Source organism: Phoca vitulina, unplaced genomic scaffold, assembly GCF_004348235.1.
Source record: "Phoca vitulina isolate PV1807 unplaced genomic scaffold, GSC_HSeal_1.0 scaffold13, whole genome shotgun sequence".
In the NCBI taxonomy this organism is placed as follows: Eukaryota; Metazoa; Chordata; class Mammalia; order Carnivora; family Phocidae; genus Phoca; species Phoca vitulina.
The window spans coordinates 13422659-13444010 of record NW_022589716.1 but is presented as its reverse complement, the minus strand read 5'-3'; the positions used below and the strand labels follow the sequence as shown (position 1 = coordinate 13444010).

Below are 21352 nucleotides of genomic sequence, written 5' to 3'. Positions count from 1 at the left end.
CTTTCTCATACTTAGGATCTCTGACTTCCCCATCTGCTGCATCTCTCTTCTGCCTCCAGTCACAGGAATTTCTGAGCTTTGAAAGGGCTCAAGTGATTAGATTGTACCCACCCAAATTATCCAGGATAATTTCCCTATTTTAACATCTATAACCCTAATTACATCTGCAAAGTTCCCTTTGCCATGCAATGTAACATATTCACAGGAAATAGGAGTGGATATCTTTGGTAGGCGGCATTATTCTGCTGGCTACAGTCTACCACCTGGCCCCCATAGATGCACATCTCTCCCAAATAAAAAATACATTCTCCCCATTCCACAGTCTCCAAAATTTTTATCCCATGACAGTATCAACTCAAAGCCCCAAATCTCATCTAAATCTCATCAGTTTAAAAATCCCATCATTTAAATCATCTAAATTATGTATGGATGAGGCTCTGGGTGTAATCGATTAAGTACAACCCCTGAGGGTTGTCATCAATGGATCTGTGACACTAAAGAAACAATTTATCTGCTCCCAACAGACAAAGATGGGACAGGCAGGTATAAAAGTTACAATCATTCCAGTTCAGACAGGAGAAATGGAAGGTAAAATGGAAGCAGTAGTCCAGTGCAGTTTCAAAATTCAACCGGGCAAACTCCACTAGATTTCAAGGCCTGGGAATAATCTGTGGTTCTTGGCTCCACACTAAAAGCCTATAGCATCCATTTTTTTCAGGTGCTCTTCTATCTAAGTACTAACCAGACCCAAACTTGCTTAGCTTCCAAGAGCAGACAAGATCATGTACGTAGGCTGGGGTGAATGACCAGGGTGCTGCTGACAGCACCCAACACCGTGCCATATACATAGTGGACAGAATAATGACTGCTTACAAAGAAAGACTTTGGACCACCCACATGTACTCTTCCGTGAAGCTTTCCACAGTCATCCTTCCCTCCTCAGGGAGTGGATGATTGCCTCTCATTCTCCCCCATAACATATTATTCAGAACTGGTGGGTCCTAACAGGGAACTGAGAAACAAACAAGAAGTCAGATTTACTTACCTGTTAAAATCTTACATGTTTGTAGAGCATGAAGGGGGACCACAAATAGCAATATAAACCAAGTGTTATGTTAGTAATGAAGGGTGTGAGTTTAGGTGTCAGACACCATGGTTACACTCTCAAGTCTTACTACACTGTGATCTCCGGCATGTTACTTACCCCTCTGAGTCTGACTGCTTGCAGCTTTCCCATGGGGGTGGTAACTGCTACCTATAAGGATGCTGTATAGATCCAGTCAGGGGCTAGTCGGGAAGCATGGGGCTTGGCATATGGTAAACATTCTGGAAGTGGTGGCTGCTGTTATTAATTGCAGTCTTGTATTCTAGTTATGTACTCCCTCTTCCACCAGAAAATCAAGTTCCTTGAGACCTGGCATGATATTTCATTTATCTTCGTTATCTCTGCATTGTCTAGCATCTATTAGGCACTCAGTAATTAATGAATTAAATAACTAAACTTTGTTGTTACTCCTAGGACATTGCTTATGCCACTGGCCAAATATTTGGAACCTGACCTCTTATTCTATTAATTTCTATGGTTCCCAGGATCATATCATCCAAAAGACCAGGATAAATCTGCCAAACAATCTTTAATGCAAATTTAGGAAAAGGAGTAGGTTATGTATGAAAACAAACTAAGGGGAAAAAAAAACAACCAAACTAAGGGAAATGTGTGTGTGTGTACAGATTCATGCGGTATGGTCTTAGGTTCCCAAATGTCTATTTTTTTGGTGAAGACTAAAGAAAATAATTTAATGCTAAGTTTATATTATATTTATGTATTTCCATGGAAACTGTTTTCCTATCTCTCAAGAATTTGAAGGCTTCTGTATAAGACCAGGGTTTTAATGAGGGCCTACATGGCCTTATACAGTCTGTCTCTTCCCTAGCCCTTACCCCTTGGGTCTCATCTCCTAACACTGTCTTCATCACTTCCTACACTCCAACAACACTGGGCAACTCACTGTCCCTGGAGGCATGGTACCACCTCCATTGAGAATACCTGCACTAGAATGTAAGCTTCACGAAAGCAGGGATTCTGTGTGTGTTTTCCCTGGCACATAGTGGGCCATCAGCAAATATTTCTTGAATTTTATTCAGGCACACCTACCTAGGCTAATGGTAACCAGTATCAGACTGTAGAACAAGTGGGCAGGGAATGCATTCTGCCAGGCTGAATTCTCTGATATACTTTCAGGAATACTAATAATCATACAGGAGCAGCAACAATAATAAGTATAAGTTTCAGTTATTGAGAGTGTATTGTGTGCCAGCCCAGCTAAGTACTTCATATGCTTATCTCATTTCAACTTCACCATCCTGAGGATCAGAGAAAATTCAGGAATTGCCCAAGGTCACACACCTGGTAGGTATGTGAGGACAGGATCTGTTTAACTGTATAGGATGAATTTTAAGACTTTCTGAGCTTTACCTTCCAAATAGTAAGGTTTCATTTTTAACTTTTGTTATTAATTTGTTTTATTGTGTATGGACAAAGAATGTGGCCTATATCACTTCTGCGTTTTGGAATCTGATTAAAGTTTTTCTTGGTGGTCTGGTATGTGATCAATCTGTTTAAATATTCCATGGAGTCTTGAAATGAGGATCTGTAGAATCTAAAGTTCACTGTAATTGTCTATTAATTTAGTCTTACTAATTATATCATTTAAATCTTTTAGGTCATTTTTTAAATGCTTGATCTGTCAAAGATTGAGAAGGATGTTAATATTTGAAAGTCATCATTTTTTCCCCTCTATTTCTGTATGCCTAACCATGTTTGCCATTTAAGTTTTAATATCTAATATGGATATCAGTACCAGACAACTGCTATTGAGATAAGTCTCTTTAAATTTTCAAGTCCTCAAGAAAGGAGTGAGAAATGGAAGACAGAATCAAAGGAGAAATAGGGAGGTGACTACAATGAAAGAAGCCATTGGAGAGCTAGGTGTCAGCTTCAAATATCAAATCAAAGCTGCATGGTGAAACATGGGCAGTATAGTACAGTGGTTAGGAGCAGAGGCCCTGGGACCAGACTGCCTAGGACAAGTCCCAGCAGTGCAATTCAGTAGACTGTGCAAGTCACTAACTTCTCCATGCTTCCATGTCTTTGAGTGAAAAATGATGATAATAATAGTATCTATCTAAAAAGGTTATTGTGATGATTAAATAAGTTAATATTTACAAAGTGCTTAGCACATGTATAAATAACTATTAGCTATTGCCATCCTTCACATCAAAATCATTTTTGGTCTAAAGGTATTATAGAACTTATAGGCTTATAAGTACAATGTCATTTGGACTGTTTCATTCAATCAGTCAATATTTATTGAGCACCTATTCTTGACAGGCACTATGTTAGTTACTGGGAATATAATGGACATATAGAGTCCCTGTGCTCATGGAGTATACCATCCAATGGTGAGCCACAGACATGAATCCATTGATTTCATAAGTTAGTGTAAAATTGCAGCCATTTCCAGTGATATGAAGGAAAGGTACACAATGTTATGAGAGTGTATATGGGGGTGCAGGATGTAGACTAGCGTGGAGGGTCAACTAATGGCCTTTCTGTGACCTATTTGTAATCTGTGGCTTCGTAACAAATACCCCAAACATTTACTGGCTTAAAACAGTGAACACTTATTATCTCACAGATTCTGTGGGTCAGGAATGTGGGAGTCACTTAGCTGGATGGTTCTGGCCCAGAGTTCCTCATGAGGTTGCCATCAAGCTGTTGGGCAGGGCTGCAGGCATCTGGAGATTTCACAGGGGCTGGACGACTCACTTCTGCTATGGCTGATTCACATGGCTTTTGGCAGGAGGCCTCGGTTTCATGCCACATGGGCCTCTCCATAGGGTAACTTGAGGTATCTACATGATGTGTCAGCTGGCTTCTTCCAGAACAGGTGATCCAAGAATGTGAGCAAAAAGGAAGCCATAGTGTCATTATGACCAAGCCTCTGAAGTTGCAGATGTCATTTCTACCATATTCTATTTGTTAGACTGAATTACTAAGCTCAGTTGAGATTCAAGGGGAAGATATTTAGGCTTCATCCTATAAAGGGAATGTCAAAGAATTTGTGGACATATTTGAAACAACCATATGAGGAATTGGTATTTTTTCTGAGATGGCTAGGATGAATATTGAAGATATTCTATTCTGGACCAGGATTGACAAACTTTTTCTGTAAAAGGCCAGATAGTAAATATTTCCAGCTTTGCAAGGCCATATGGTCTCTGTTACAACTACTAAACTCTGTCACTGTAGCATGAAAACAACAATAGACAATATGTAAAATAATGGATATAACAGTGTTTTAATAAAACTTTATTTACCAAAACGGATGGTGGGCTGGATTTGGCCTATGGGCTATAGTTTGCTGATCCCTGTAGACAAAAAGAGAACAAAAAGGGTAGAGGATTATTCCAAGCAGAAGAAACTGAATGCTTCAAGAAGAAGAGAGCTGTTATGCAGTTAAGAATGTAAAGATACCTAAAACAGATTTTTTTTTAATGTACTGTGTTTATTACAACATTGTTTGTAGTGAATAAAAAGAGTGGGAAACACTTATTTACACAGATAAATTCTAAAAACGTAAGTATTGTTGCGGTAAAAACCAAAATGCAAAAGCTTTGTGTAGGGCAGACAGCTGGCGTTTATGTAAATTAAAAAAGAATGTGCTCTGTTGTTAAATTTATACTATTTACAAGGACATACATATATAATAAAAGCACAAAAACATGCATGAGAAAGATACCAACTTTAAGGTAATGGTTTCTTTCTAGAAGAATGGAGATGGCGAGGGTTGTGGGACTCCAACAAGTTCTATTATGTTTATGGCTTGCAAATTTTTAAAGTTGTGGTAAAATACACGCAACATAAACTTTACCATCTTAACCACTTTTAAGCGTATAGTTCAGTAGTGTTAAGTATGTTCACATCATTATGCAAGCAATCTCTAGAAATTCTTTTTTTTTTTTTTAAAAGATTTTACTTATTTACTTGACAGAGAGAGGGCACAAGCACAAGCAGGCAGAGCTGTAGAGGGAGAGAGAGAAGCAGGCTCCCCACGGAGCAGGGAGCCCAAAGAGGGCTTGATCCCAGGACCCTGGGATCATGACCTGAGCTGAAGGCAGCTGTTTAACTGACTGAGCTACTCAGGCGCCCCTCTAGAAATTCCTTACCTTGCAAAACCGAAACTCTGCACCCATTAAACAACAGCTCTGCATTTCCTACCCTTAGTCCCTGGCAATCAGGATTCTATTTTCTGTTTCTATGAGTTTGGCTACTCTAGATACCTCATATAAATGAGATCATTCAGTATTTGTCTTTTTATGACTGCTGTATTTCATTAAACATAATGTCCTCAAGGTTCATCCATATTGTAGCACATGTTAGAATTTTGTCCCTTTTGAAGGCTGAGTAATATTCCACTGTAATTACATATCACATTTTGTTTACCATCCATCTGTTGATGGACATTTCAGTTGCTTCCACATTTTGGCTATTGTGATAATGCTTCTATAAACATGAGTATACAAATTTAAATCACAGTTTTGATGAAATAAATCATCAGTTAAATAGTACCCTGTGGAAATATAGTAGCCTGAGGCTCTTTGCTCCTTCCTTTCTCCCACAGCACATTCCAGTCAAACTTCACTCACAATCTCCACCAAAACTGCTCCAGTCAATGTTACTAATGGCCTGCCATGCTCCTAAATCCTGTGGTCCATCCTCTGGTCTCATCCTATTAACTTCTCAGCAGCAGTTGATAAGGTGGTCACTCCTGCATCTTGGACTCATTTCTTCACTTGATTTCTGTGATGCTGTACTCTTGGTTCTCTTCTTACTTCACTGGTTATTCCTTCTCAGTTTCCTTCACTGCTTCTTCCTCACTTCTCAGACCCCTTAATGTTGGGTCACCCCTGGGCTCAGTCCTCTTTCCTCTCCTCTCCTTCTATGTGTAGTTCCCAGTTGATCTCATCTGGGCTCACAGCTTTAGGTACTATCTATTGGCTGATCCCAAATTTTTATTTGTAGCTCTTACTTCTCCCCTCAAATCCAACTCATCTATCCACCTGCCCACTCAGCATCTCCACTTGAATGTCTTATAGCATCACAAACTTAACACATGCAAAACCAAACTCTTGGTTCCCATAACTCTCACTTCTCCTTCCCAATCTTCCCTATCTTGGTTTTCCACCTGCATTCTTCCTGTTGTCCATGCTAAAAACCACAAAGCCATCTTTTACTTCTCTCTTTCTGTTGTCTCCAGGCAATCTGTCAGGAAGTCAAGTCAGCCTCACCTTCAAAACATATCCAAACTCAGTTCCTTCTCATTGCCTCCACTCTGTCACTGTGGTCCCAGGCTCTATCATCCCTTGCTGGGGTTATTCCAGTTGCTTATTACTAGTCTCTATAGTTCTGCCCTTACCTCCTTCCTCAACCCCAAACCATATTGCAGCCCAGCAGCCAGAACAGACTTTTAAGGATGTGCATTATATCATGGTTTGTCTTTGCTCAGAACCTTCCAGTGGCTCCCCATTTTCCTCAGAGTAAAACCAAATTTGGACCCCGTGTGTCATCCTGCACCCTAGCACTTCTCTGACCTATTTTCCCCATCTCTTATTCACTGCTAGCCTGGTACTTAAACATTTGCTATTCCCTCTGCTTGCAATGTCTGTACAACTGGTTCCTCCATTTCCTGTAGATTTTTGTTCAATGTTACCTTAGCATGAAGCTTTCTCTGATCACTCTTTTTAAAGTTGCAATTGATCCCCTCACACAGTGTGTCCTGTTCCACTTTTCTGACTTATTTTCCTTTAAAACACTTAACAGAAAACTGGTTTAGTCTCCTTTTTAAATTATTGTGCGTCTTTCTCATTGGAATTTGAAATGAAAAACCCATAAGGGCTGGGGTATTTGTCTGCTTGGCTCACTGCTGTATTTCCTATATGCCCTGCCTCAAATTATTATTTGAATATATGAATCTGCCATATCTTAAGACTGATGTGAGTTGATGTTTGAGATTATAGTGTTACTTTCCTGTCAGTTTCTTCAACTGGTTTTGTTCCTTAAAAGTGGTAATTTAAAAATATGGCTTCAGATTCTTTGGCACTCCTCCCAGGAATCTGAGCAGGCTTGCTACTGCTTCAACCAACAGAGCATGGCAGAGGTTATACTATGGGACTTCTGAGGTTAGGTAATAAAGGGCTATGCAGTCTTTGGCTTATTTGCTGGAGTGCTTGCTCTTGGAGTCTTTACACCTAAATATACAAGGTTGACATCCTGAGGCTGCCATGCTGTGAAGAAGCCCAAGCCACATGGAGAGACCGTATACAGGTGTCACCATATATAGGTGATATTCTAGTGAAACCCAGCCTTGAAGTCTTCTTCAGTCCAGCACACCAGATACATGAGTGAAGAAGCCTTCTTGGAAGTGGATCCACCAGTCCCAACTGTTCTAGTCCCTGACATCATGCTTTAGAAACAAGCCTTCCCCAGTCTATCCTTTATATTCCTGATCTAGAATTCATGAACATAATTAAATGGTGGTGGTCTCATACCACTAAATTTGGGGTGGTTTGTTCCATAGTAGATTACCAGAACAGTAAAGGGGAAAGTCAGATAAAAATAGTGAATTACCTTTGGATAGAAAGTAAAGTTTTGAGGTTTTGTGTGTGTGTGTGTGTGTGTGTGTGTGTGTGTGTGTGTGTTTCCTACTGAAGAGAGTAAATGGTGTGTGCAAACATTATTCTGCCAGGCTCATCTAAGAAGCTAGTGTCCATCCACATTAATTCACTAGACTCTAGATACTCATTAACTTCCCAGAAATGTCATCCCAATGAACCACTTGAGATTTCATGCTTAAAATTCTGGGTTCTTGGTATATTTCCATATTGGTCACCTGGAGGAACTGGCAGTTTTAAACCAGCTAAGGCCAACCTATACTTGAAATTATAAGAAAATATATATCCCAGGTGACAATATCACAGTGAGATATTAAAGTTTTTGATGCTGCCGATTTTCTTCTTTTATTTTTAGCCTGTTTTTAAAAAATGAGAACTGGTGTAACTAGAAATACCAGCCAGTGATCAGCAATTCAGAGTCAGCTGCTTATTAAAAATCTGGATGTTCAAAGAAACCCACTCATAAAGCTCCTCATTCTGTAGCTCAGAGTGGGGAAGAGGTGTGCCCAAGGTCTTAGGCTGGGACTGTGGGCTCCTGACTCCCCATACAATGCTCTTTCTTCTTAATAAATGTTTTTTAGCCTACAGTCTGGTTCAAAGATGAACCTCCCAGGTGCTGTCCCGGGTCCTGTGAACCAGCTGAAATGGTGCATACCATTTTGTTTGTGTGTGCTTTGGTACTCGTTTTTGGAGAGAATCCACACGTTCCGTCTAATTCTTATAGAGATCAGTGACCCAGAAAAGCATAAATCCACTGTACTTGATTTAATACTGTCCTTTAAAAATTAACCAGAGTAAGTTAAATCTTGTACTCCCTTGTATCTATACCAGATGCTTCTAGGGAAATTCTTCCATTGTTTAAGATTAGTGCATAACGGGTGCATCTTTCAGATAGTTAGGCATCGTTGGAACACCCAGCAACCAACACATCTTACTGTCTATTTAGAGAAATTCGGCAGGCAGTCACATGTTAAAATCAATTTTGTGATTCAAAGGCTACAAACAACACAGGGCTGATTAGGTGTTATTTTTCCTTATAGTCATTGCAGTAGTTAAGGCAGAGAAGACTGGGATCTTTACAGAGAAAGTCTAAAGGTGCAGAGGTGAACTTAACAGAGGTTTCTTTTTCACACACACCCTGCCATCCCCTGTGAGTGTTCAGTGGCCTTTTTATATGGCATTTCAGGAACCTGGGCTCCTTTTATCTTGGAATTCTGCCATCTTCTTAGATCTTGGAGTTCTTTACTTTAAGCCAGCAGACAGGAAAAAAGGGAGAATTGAGGACAGAGTACGAAGTTTTTATGAAAGTTGAGTTCTTCATTTCTGCCCATATCCCACTGGCCAGATAAAAGTCACATGGCACCATCCTGATACAAGGGCAGTGGTGGTGGTGCTTCCTAACAACACTCTACATTAAAGAAGAGGAGCACAAATCTTGGTCAGGCAACTGCTCCTGTCTGCCACAATCAAAGTGAGCATTTTAAGGATCCTATATCTCAGAAATGGATGAAGTGTCTGAGATGGAACTTTCAGACAGTCCATGATATCTATATGTGGATTACGATCTTCACTTACCTGACACCTTAGGAATTAAGGTGATCCTAAGTAACTGTGAAGTCAGGATTGATTGAAATATAGTGTAGTTAAGATAGGAAAATTGCAATTTTCAGATAATTGGAGATTTTATTTTATTTTACTTTTTAAAGAGTGACACAGAGTCTAAGGGCCCAATCTGGATTTTGAGCTGGTTTATACTATAATGGAACTTGTATAATTATAGCCAAGAAAACTCTCTTTCCATTTTTGCAAAACTATTGCTACAAGTTTAGCTTTGTTATTGCATGTTTGCCCTTAAAAATGTTTTTGTGCTTGGCAGAAATTATAATAGCACGTGTCTTTACCCTATGGTTTTTATTTTCTATTTGTGTTACTTAGTTGCTTCTTAATTATTTTTGCTTGTTTTATGGAAGCTTAACCTCTCTCCTCAAATTATTATTCTGGAACTGGGTTTGGCTATGGTATGAAATTACCACGAATTCGATTCTCAGCTTTTTTCATTAAGATGCTTTTGATGCCACATGGTATCAGAATTGGTGACATGTGAAATGTATTTCTTCTACCACCTCCCGTGGAGCAACTCTGACAAGTTACTTACTTTCCATTTTTTTATCTATGAAATTTTATTGGTCCAGTGAACTCCAACAATCTTGGAAGTATGTTGAAGGCTAAGTAGCTTTCTTTGGAGGTTGAAGTCCTTATGTGATTGACCCGGTGGTGTGCTGGAACTGGATTGTACTGGTCGATGAAAGTAAAAATTGGAAACTTGTTCTAACAGCTAATGTTACAAATTAAATATACAAACTCATGATTAAAGACGTTGTATTAAAACTCATGATTTACTAATTTTTTTGGTTACATTTTACTATTGATGTTTTTGAGGTTATTACATTTATTTTGTCCATATAATAGAAATACTATGCAATGGGGTGCTATTGGGCCTTTCTTCCCAACTCTGCATTCAGTGATACCACTTAGGTGGCTTGAAGTTGGCCATGGTGGGTGCTGGTTGTTAAATGTTTACCAGTAGCCCACTGGACTCACCACACAGGTCAGATTCTTCATAGGGTAGTGTTGAGGCCTGAAAGAGACATGTGTCAGGGACATTGTAGATGCTCAATAAAGGGAAACTGTTTTTAAGGTCATTCCTTCAGAAAATCTCTGCCATGTCCATGAAGCCTAAAAATGACCAGTGTTGCTGGATTATTTTAGTCCAGTACCTCCAAAAGGACAGAAGATCTCCAAAAGGACAGAAGTTCATAAAATGGGTTCAGAAATACTTGACTCCATCTCTTCCAAGGATATGTTAGGGAAAAAATATTTTAAATGATGTGAGACAACTTTGAATAATTAGGAAGCACTAATTCAAATTCTTAAATTGGAGATTGAGAAGTAGTTTTGCACAGGTTTGCTGGTTTGTGCCAGTGATGACTTTGGGAAGAAAATATGCTATATTCCGGAGGCGTAGTGGTGATTCTCCAGTGCTGGTCCCTAGACAGTGGTCCATGACCAAGTCTTCTTGGGCCGCTGGCAAATAAGAACAATGTTAATAGAATATGGGCAAAAGATTGTTTGTTTTATTATCCTGAGAAGAATTATCTTTTACTGTGGGACTCTGTTTTTCTGGCAATATTTGCATTAATATGTTCTGTCTTTATGAAATGGTGATGGTAGTAGATGGTAGTGGTGGAATGAGAGTTAATTTTAATACCTTTACTTGAAAAGAGCTAGAAGTCATGTTGGTTCTCTTCCCTAAAGCCCTAGGTGGTTTTTTTGTTTGTTTGTTTGTTTGTTTGTTTTTAATGTTTGTGGCCCAGTGGAATGTAAAGGGCTAGAACAACTTCATGTTGAATTTAAATGATTTTTCTGCAAGCAAATAGGTCTTATAGAATTATTCCATAGGTGACTTGTATCAGCAGCATGGACGTATGTGAGCTAATTGGCTACTTTCATAAAACTGTTGCTAATTATTATTAAGAAAATCAAAGCATAAACAAAAAAAATCTTATCTCTTCTTCTGCCAAGGAAACTTTCAAAGTCTTGACAGAACTGTTCTTTGGAGAAGAGGCATGCAAAAAGTGAGCCTTCCAGCTTAAAATTGTAATTATGTTTTTTATGTTTTACCTAAAGTTATATTTGTCACATTCCAGAAGTTCTTGGGTCTGCATCTGGCTTTAACCATTTTTGTCTCCTTGCTAACACTGTTGATATTAATGCCAGTTTTAATTTCTTGGCATCACGAGTGCATAAACATATCACACACAGATGTGATTTTGAATGAGGACCGAAACTGTAAATTAGGAAGCAAGATATTAACAGGGTTTCATCACATCAGTTCACTCCAAAAAGTGACACAGTGGTACTGAAAAGGTCTTAAATTGCTCATTTCAAACCTACCTCAGTAGCAAAATGCCAAGCGTGCAGTGGATTTGCAACCACGTTAGTCATTTTCTTTCCTCCGTTTCCATGCTGTGTTTGTATTGGGAGCACAGAGTAATGTAATTTAGTAAATTATGATTTGATGGCTGGGCAAGAGCCCCAGTGTTGAACAGTATTTGGACTATGATTACTTGCTGGCTTTGTCACAGTTGACATTAATTATTGATGGTAGTTTCAGAAATAGCGCATGTGCCAGGAGCTTTTCACCGAACGCAGGCTCCAGGCAGAAGGGACGCTAACGAGGGTGGGGGAAGAGTCACCTGTAGCTTGTTCATGTCGGAGCACAGCGAGCCTGCACCCAGTGGGCTGTGTGGTACCTGTGTAAAGGTCATGGTGTAACGGAAGGATGAACCGTCAGGCTTATTTCTATCGTGTTCCTCCCCAGGAATTGCACCGAAGGAGCCAACTTCAGCCGGAGCCAGCAAAGACGAAGGCTCTCCAGACTGTCATTGAAATGAAGGTAGGAGCTGTTCACATTTGTCAAAAACAGCTGTGCGTCCAGAGTTTGTTCTAACTTGATGGTGCCTACACTTGAAACGAACCTTGTGTTTCTCTCTAGGCACCCTGGTGGGTGCTTTCCTTCTGCATCTTTTTGCCTTCTTGGGTACATTTAATTTATTGGCCCTTTAATTAGGATGTCTATTCTGGGCAAAAGAATAAAGGGCTCAAGTATCCCTTGGCTGAAAGGAGCTGGGTTCATTTCCAGAGCATGGCCAATGCTTTCAACCCTAGGGGAGGTTTTGTGTGTGCTTTAAAAGGAAATTTCTAAAGCTAGAATAATTTTTTTCCCCTTTTCATTCACATTACGAAGAAAAGACACTTTAAAAAAACTAAGACTTGGCAAAGAGAAGTTGCCTTATATGCAATGAAGTCGTTAAATAATTAAAATTATGCTATCAGTAAAATGTACTTTTCAAAGAATAATACTTTCCCAGGACTCCAGTATTTTCTCCTAACCAAGTTTGGAAGTAATAATAACTTACTAAATACTCATAAGGTATCTTAGTTAGCTGTGGAAGCATAGAGATATGTTATTTAAAAGAACCAAAGATCCTCCTGTATAGATTTAGGGCATTTAAAGAACAATGAAATAAATGATGATGGCTAAGCCATGACGTATGATTAAGAAATAGATCTAAATGAAACCCAATTGCTTTGTCAGTATCTAGAAATGTAAATAAAGGTTTTTTTACTTTCAGTGTTTACCAGAAGGAAGCAAATAGTGTTTATCTAAGAGTAAATAATTCTTGATTTAAATTGTTTCATGAAGAAAAAAAAATTTATCACAATGATGTTTACAATCTGGTATTCCAGAGTTTAACACTTGAGAGTTTGCTGATCACCATTAGCCTACAAGAGAATTCTGTAGCTTGCTGATAGGATTGGATAATGATTTTTCTGTCTTTTTATAGCACATGATTTTGAACTGTCTGCCAAAAAATTCCTAAGTCCTGGGGATAAAGAAACTAACACCAGCCATTGAATATTTGGCATGTACAATTCTGACTTGGGATTTTTTTTTTTTTTTTTTTTTGTCAATGACAATGTCTTCATCCAAGTGAATTTTTGTGGAAATAATGTGGAGCATTTGCTTTTAAAACTCTGTGTCCCCCAAATGAGGTTATATGAGTTGAGGCACTCATAATGCATTTGCAGCAAATTGGTTTGAAAAATATCGTCAAAGGAACCAAATGCCAATGAGATTGAATAATCCTTGCTAATCTTGCCTCATCAATTCGTTTTGAATTTATGTAATTTGAACTTGTTTTGAAAAGAAACTTATCATTCTACACTTGTGGGGGAGTGTTTCATAACAGATTTCTTCCTTACTTTATACTGGAACCGAACTTGAAACTTGGTTAGGGTTCTTTCTTTTCTTTCTTCCTTTCTTTCTTAAGAAAAGAAAAAAGACAAAATATTTTATTTTGTTTTACTTTTTTGCAGAGTCGGTCTTTCTTCCACCCACCTCCACGCCTACTACCCCAGTCTCTGGCAGTTACTAATGGGAAAGAGGATATATATAAAATCTATTTCTAAACTATCCTTTCTTTTAAAAAAAAGAGTAAGAGTGAATTCCAGGAATCTTTGGAGAAACCATGAATGACATCTCTCCCAGAGCAGTGGGCATATTTCATGTAAAGGTCTCTATTCAAAGACAATTAATAGCTTTTGATGACTTTTAGAAGTAAAAAATCTGTTTACTTATGACTGTGTCAAGTATCATATGTTTTATTAGAAAACAAAAAAATTAATAAATATACTCATTTAGGCTATCTATATGGGAAGGCATAAAACATGACTTTTAGGGCAGATTTCACATCCATATATTATCAGTAAATTGAGTCTGGAGTTTTTCTTTTATGGATGCCAATATGTTGATTTATAGAACATATTTTTAGGACAAATGATGATCAATATACTTGTCAGGGAATTGAGCCTGGAGTTTTTCTATTGTTTTTTGGATGTGTATTAATTTATAAACCACTGCCTTCTGTTTTGTCAGTGGAGAATTCTGGGTCCCATTAGCATCTATACTCAGCATGTAAAAATTGAGTTATGGAGGCAGATGGTAGAGGGTCATCTTTTCAGCTGTGTGTGTAGCTTATGACAGAGGCTGTGATCTCCTTCAATTTTATACATTACTTCCCTGCGAATTTGGAAGGAATATTAGAAACCCACATTTAACAAGCTTTAGGGTTGACTATCAAATACAACTGACCCTTAAACCTGGTGGGTTGAACTTAAGACATCTTTGTGTTTTAACTTAAACACCTTTGGGTAAACATTGGTGTCATCTGGTACCTTGGCAAAATCTAAAGTTGAAAGGAACTTTTCTAGAGAAAATTTGACCTGTAGTTTCAGGGAGATGACATGAATTAAGGGTTTATAAATTACCTCTACTAATCCCTTGCTTCTGAGAGAAACTGAGGGTGAACTTCTGACCCCTCATCTTCTCCGCACATAAACTTTGTATCAACTTGAGAAAGTTGTTTATTGTGAAAATCTGTGAAATCTTGCCCTAATACAAGCAGTTTAAGAAACTTGGTCTGGTAGTTTCAGTAGATCTCTACATGCACCTCTGGGCTTGTACATTGTGAAAATATGTCTCTGTGGGCAAGCACTGGGGAGGGCCATCAGCATCAAAGTGGGAGTAATTCTCTTGCAGCCATCACATCTATTGCAGCCAGTTGAGCCAGGGGGATTACGGTCATCTGAATGAAAATGAAAGGAAGCAAAGTGAATGAAGTTATTTGTGATTTATCTTCTTGCAGGAGGCTCCACGTTTTAATTTTCATCCCTGTTTGCTCTAGCAGGTATGTTCCAGGTTTGCACTAGAACATTGTGTGTATTTCTCACAGAAATTAGTTTTCTTGTAGATGGTGCAATGCTTCTCCTTTTCTTGCTTTTGTGTCTAAAGATTCTTTACTAAGCTCTTCTTTTCCACTTTTATGGAGAACTGTCAATAAAAATGGTAGTTAAGAAGCTTTTTCCCTCTTTTTTTTTTAATGTTAATTCCTTTGAAAGAAAGTTTTAACCTACTTTTATTATAAATTTGACATGACATAAAGATGATATCTAAAAATTTCACTTTCTTAGGTTCATTCATAAAGTTGTACCCAGTTTCTTTTTAAGAAAATGAATTACAATAACAGTACTTGTCAGATAATCTTAAAATTGTTTTCTTTGCTAGTTAAATCTTCCAAGTGAATGAAAATCTAATTCAAAATGGCTAAAGCCAAAAGGAAATTTATTGGCTCACTCAGCTGGAGAAAAACAGGGTATTGCTTCAGGCATAGCTTGATCCAGCGGCTCAAAAGATGTTAATGATCCGATTTTCTCTCATTCCATTCTATAGTTTGGTTTCCTTCATGTAAACTCTAATTTCAGACAGCCCCTGTCTGCCCATCTGAGCAAGATGGCTATAACAGCTCTAATAATCACAAAAGGAAGGGATAGGAAGAAAGTTGTGTTTTAAGAAAATGCAAAAAAGAAACCAACCCCAGAATAATGATAATTACTGGGATGGGGTGTAAACTTCACTCTAAACTTAACAGCCCAGGCTAAAAAGGAAATACACAAAGTTTCCTAGTTCTCATTTGCTTAATAAATTAAATGGCACTCATTCATCAGGAAAAACAAACTTTATGCTAGCACTAACTTCAGCAGAATTTATCAAGTGGGACCTAAGTGAGTGCCATAAGGGATTTAGTAAAAGTTGCAGAAAATGTATTTGATTTGGTAAACTTGTTATCAAAAGTGGATTAAGAAGCTAGGAGCATAATGTCACTAGGTGACAGTATTTCTGTGGTAACTAAAGTGAGGATTGTTGGTGTTTAGCTTTCTAGTCACATGACCAGCCAGGCACTTGTGTGTCATGAGTGGTTCTTCTTGAGTAACATTTGTTTCCACCAGGCTTTTCTATGGGAAATGAGCATTGAGCAATTCAACATTGAGCTTGACTAAGTTGCTGATTTGTAGTTGTGCTGTTTATCAAAGAATATGACTTTGCATTCAGGTGCTAAACTCCAGTGGTGAGGTTGATCTTTTGTTATTAAACTAAAGACCAAGCCTTGTCTTCCTGCTCAGGCAGATGACTGCTGTTCTTCTGCATGGCGCGGAGCTGAGCTGCAGTTGGGTTCAGTTTCTCTTAAAAGATATGCTGATATTTGGTCAAATTCAGCCAATTCAGTTCCACTAAGCATGGAAGGGATGCACTGGAACATGGAGAAGGTAAGAGCCACAGTGGCAACTTTTCCCAAGGTCACACATCTAGGAAAGGAGGGATTTCAAGTTCAAACCTAGGCCATTGAATGCATCCCAATTCCCAATACGAACTTAATTCAAGTACTGGGATCTAGTCAAGAATACCACTTTGTGGCTGAAATGTTTTCTTTGGCTCTAAAGCCTCCCTATATTTATTTCTTCCATTTTTTGAACTCTTACCTGTTTGAGTCTAAATACTGCACTCTACTTAGAATGATTTCTTCTCTTAGGATGAGATGTTCATAGGAAATTTGTTTCAAGCCTAGTTTTTCTAGCCAAGCCATTATGATGGCTTTTAGGCCTTAAAACTATGCCCCACTCTGTTTGTGGCTGTTAAAAAGAATAAGAGCAATAACAATAAAAATACCACCTTGCACCATTGGTAACAACCCACAGCCCGAATACCACTAACCAGGCATAGGAAGCCAGACGTGGGGCACCTGACATATAATAACCTGTGAGTAGGCATAATTAGCTCCATTTCACAGATGAGTAAGTTGTGTTTTAGGGAGGATAAGCAGCCTGCTAAGGTCCTACATCTAGGCAGTTGGCAACTGAGATCTGAATACAGGTTTTTCCTCCAGAGTTCCTATACTTTCTATTCCTTCAGTGTGCTTTTACTGAAGACAGCCCATAGGTTCAACTGGTTTTTCTTTCAAAACTTTTTATTTTAGAAATTATGCACTGGAGTTTGTATCATAGAACAGGTTGAGGCAGCTCTTGAGAGCTGGAGAAGTCTCTGGTATTTTTGGGAAAGTGTTATGTGCTTTGTAGCACAAAGCACATAACAGTCATCCTTTTTACATGTAAATGTTATCAGCCCTCCAAATAGGGCTCCAAATTTGTACTCTACTGCCAATGTATGCCCTGTATTTCCTCCCTGAGTTTTAAGTCTTGCCCTGAAGTCTTTATAACAGTTGGAGCATAACTCATTCAAACTTGCAAAGCCCTGTGTTTTTGATTTGTGTTATCCATTTAACGATACCAGAAATTATCCTTTAGCTTATTATTTTTTTTCTTGAGAAATTTCTTCATCTTCTCATCTTTCAACTTAAAAAAAACTTTGTCCCATTTAACTATTTTCCTTAAATAAGGGGAAAAATGTGGGTTTTAAGTGATAGCCAGAAAAAGCAAAATGTCAAGTTAAATGTTAGCTCTGGATGATATATAGTTGTTATTTGGAAGCAAGGAAGACTTTAAAAAAAAAAGAGGAGATTTCTTTCCTTTTTTTGCCCAAACTCTTCTTACAATGTGTTTGAATATTTGAGTTGCCAGTCAATAATTCCTGCTATGAACAGGTTTAGTTTGTGTGAATTTAACTCCTGAAGTTGAATCACAAACACCTGTGTTGACTGAGTAGCTATTTTGTGCACAGCACCATGGTAGACCTTTCAGAATAACTGAGCCCTCAGTTTTTAAGAGGCTAATGGAGGGAAGTACCTAAGCCAGGATCTAAGAATGGCAAACTGGACTGCAGGGGCTCAGAGGATATCAAATGAGAGAGGGGCAGGGAATGATTCCTAGAGGAGGTAGCATTTGAGGAGGGCCTTTAAAAGTTGGCATGATTTTAATAAAGGGGAGAGGGATGGTTTAGAAACAGCAGGAACTGTAGGAGCAAAGGCAAGAAGGCTGGAAAGTATGAAGAGTATCTGGGGAAGAGCAAGTCATTCAATTTGGTTGAGAGAAGACTTCTTAAGTTCAAAAAACAATAGAAGATCAAATAAAACCATAATAAGGTGAGAGAAAAGAAATAATAAAAAAGTTGAAATCAGTGAAATAGAAATCAAACATATACTGGAAGGGAATACCAAGCCAAACACTGATTCTTTGAAGAGATTAACAAAAATGACAAATCCTGGTTAGAATTATTGGGAACAATAGCCAATATCAGGATTGAAAGGGGATATCACTGTCAATCTTATTGACTATAAAAATATGAGGGAATTTTAACAACATTATGATAATAAAGTTAAAATTTTAGATAAGTTCTTTTAAAAATACAACTTGTCAAAACTGCACGGGAAGAAATAGAATGTCTGAGTAGTCCTAAATATTAAAGAAAATGATTCTATATTTAAAATCTTACCACCAAAAAAAGCAACCCCTAAATCCAAAAACCGAACCAAAGGAAAAAATCTGCAGGCCCAGATGGCTTCTTTGCTTAATTTTACTAAGCATTTGAAGAAAAAATTATCATTAGTCGTACAGAAACTATTCCAGAGAATAGAAAAAGAGGGAACACTGCCCATCGTATTTTATGAGGCCAATGTAACCTTGATATTAGTACCCAACAATGTCATTACATGAAAGGAAAATTACAAGCAATCTCTTTCATAAAGGTTGATGCAAAATATCCTACCGAACTGAAAATTAAATGACATGACCAAGTGACAATTAAATGACATGACCAAGTTGTGCTTATTCCAAGAATGCAAGGTTGGACTAATATTTGGATATCAAGCAATATTATTTACTACATTAATAGGATAAAGGACAAGCATAAATGTAATTTCAATAAATGCAGAAAAAACATTTGAAAAATGCAACATCTGTTCATGTAAAAAAGAAAAAAAATGCTTTTTTGCAAACTCAAGGATTTTCTTTTTTTTTTTCTTTTAAAGATTTTATTTATTTATCTGACAGAGAGAGACACAGCGAGAGAGGGAACTCAAACAGGGGGAGTGGGAGAGGGAGAAGCAGGCTTCCCGCGGAGCAAGGAGCCTGATGCGGGGATCGATCCCAGGACCCTGGATCATGACCTGAGCCGAAGGCAGCGGCTTAACCAACTGAGCCACCCAGGCGCCCCTTCTTAATTTAATAAGAAGTAGCTATAAGAAAACTACAATCAACATCATATTTAGTGGTAAAATATTGAAAGCTTTCCTTATGATATAAATAATATGACAAAACTGCCTATTACTGTCACTTCTCTTCCATAATGTTCTGGACATCCTAAGTATAAGAATTATAAAGAAAGAAATAAAAGCACTTTTATTGACAGGCACCATAATTGTGTGTGTAAAATCTCAGTGAATTCATATATAAACAATTAGATTAATAAACGAATTTAGCTAGATAGCTAGTCAGTATTTTAAAAATGAATCCTATTTCTACATGCCAGTAACAAACATTTACAAAGTGAAATTTTGAAAACAATATCATTTACAATGGCATTAAAAAACCCAAAATATCTAGAAGCAAATCTAACTATGGTGGCGCAAGACTCAAATTTAAATAGAAGGTTCAAAACATAATTAAATGTGGAATAACCAAAACCTTGAAAAAAGTGAAATAGCTATCAACAATGGAATAGATAAATAGTGAAATATTCATGCAATGAAATGCTATATGGCAATGAGAAAGGACCAGACTATTGCTTCATATAACAACATATTCAATACCCCCAAAACAGCATTGAAAGAATCCAGACACAAAAGAACACATACCATATGATTCTGTTTATATGCGTGTATTCCAAAAATAGGCAGAAATAATGAATAGTGTTAGATGTCTGGATATTGGATAATTTAGAGGAGTGAGGGGTTATGGAGGCTGGGTGGGGGGCATGAAGGAAGCTTCTGGAGTACAAGTAGTATTCTGTTTCATGATCTGGTTTGCTTGTGTCCAGGTGTGTTTACTTTGTCATAATTCTTCATGCTGAAAACTTATCATTTGGCTAATTTTTTATGTATAATATACTTTAAGTAAAAAGTTCATTTAAAAATAAAGGAAGAAAAATTCATCAGTAAAAAGACAAATAATCTTATTAAAATTTGAGCAAATGATTTGAATGGGCATTTTTCCAATGAAAACGTACAAATGGCCAATAAGGACATGAAAAGATGTTCCAACAGGAAATGCAAATCAACCCTCAATTAGATACAGCTTATCCCCCACTAGGATGGCTAAAATAAAAAAAAGACAGTAACTAACAAGTGTTGGGAAAGATGTGGAAAAACCATACTCTCATATTGGTGGGAATGTAAAATGGTTCGGTCCATTTTGGAAAACTCTTTGGCAGTTCTTCAGAATGTTAAAAGTAGGGTTACTGTATGTCTCAGCAGTTCTCCTCCTAGGTGTACACCCAACCAAACTGAAAACATATATAAAAACCTGTACACAATAGAGGGGGGAAAGATGGTGGAGGAGTAGGGGACCCTATTTCAACTGGTCCCTGGAATTGAGCTGGATATCTACCAGACCACTCTGAGCACCCACGAAACCAGCCTGAGATGTAAGAAGATCTGGATCTCTACAAACAGAATAGTTGTAGGCAGTTGGTTTTGAGGTACGAAGCGGGGAGCCGTGATTCCGCGGGCAGGTACCAGAGGATAAACGGCAGCAGGAGGGTGCCTGGCCGTGGGGATCCTACACCGCCAGTGAGCGACAGCCTTGCGTGCTGCAGACGGGCACAGACTCGCAGACCGGTAGCGGCCGGGAAAGGACTTTAGGGCAGCCCCCGGGGCGGAAACCCAGAGCGGCAGGGTTGCGCCTGCAAACTGCAGCCCCTGGAGTGGAAACCAGGAGCGGTGGGGTCGCGCCTGTGAACTGCAGCCCCCAGGGCAGAAATCCGGAGCGGCGGGGTCACGTGCGCGTGAACTGGGAGCGGCTGGCGGTTTTAGAAGCACAAAGGGCAGAGACGTCCCCTGACCTGGAGGCAGGACTGGGGGCGCTGCAGAGGGGCGCACAACCCAGGATGCTGCAGTTTATAGCAGCACGGACAGAAACAGAGACAGTGTGGCCTGGAGAGCTCACTGAAGAACAGACTGCGGTCTCTCTGCTCTGAGGCAGAGGGTTGGAAACGGTCTCTTCTGCTCTGACTCGCGGAAGAGACCTGGAAAGCCGCCAGAGAACAAAA

The 21352-nt window shown here is 38.5% G+C and overlaps 1 protein-coding gene across 1 annotated transcript in view; it reads left to right on the top strand.

Annotated features, from left to right (window-relative positions):
• ERC2 (ELKS/RAB6-interacting/CAST family member 2) overlaps positions 1-21352 on the top strand; it is a 959419-nt gene that overhangs the window by 283438 nt on the left and 654629 nt on the right. Inside the window, exon 5 of the mRNA XM_032412144.1 lies at positions 12116-12190. Coding sequence (XP_032268035.1) covers positions 12116-12190 — 75 coding nt within the window. The remainder of the gene's footprint in view (positions 1-12115; positions 12191-21352) is intronic.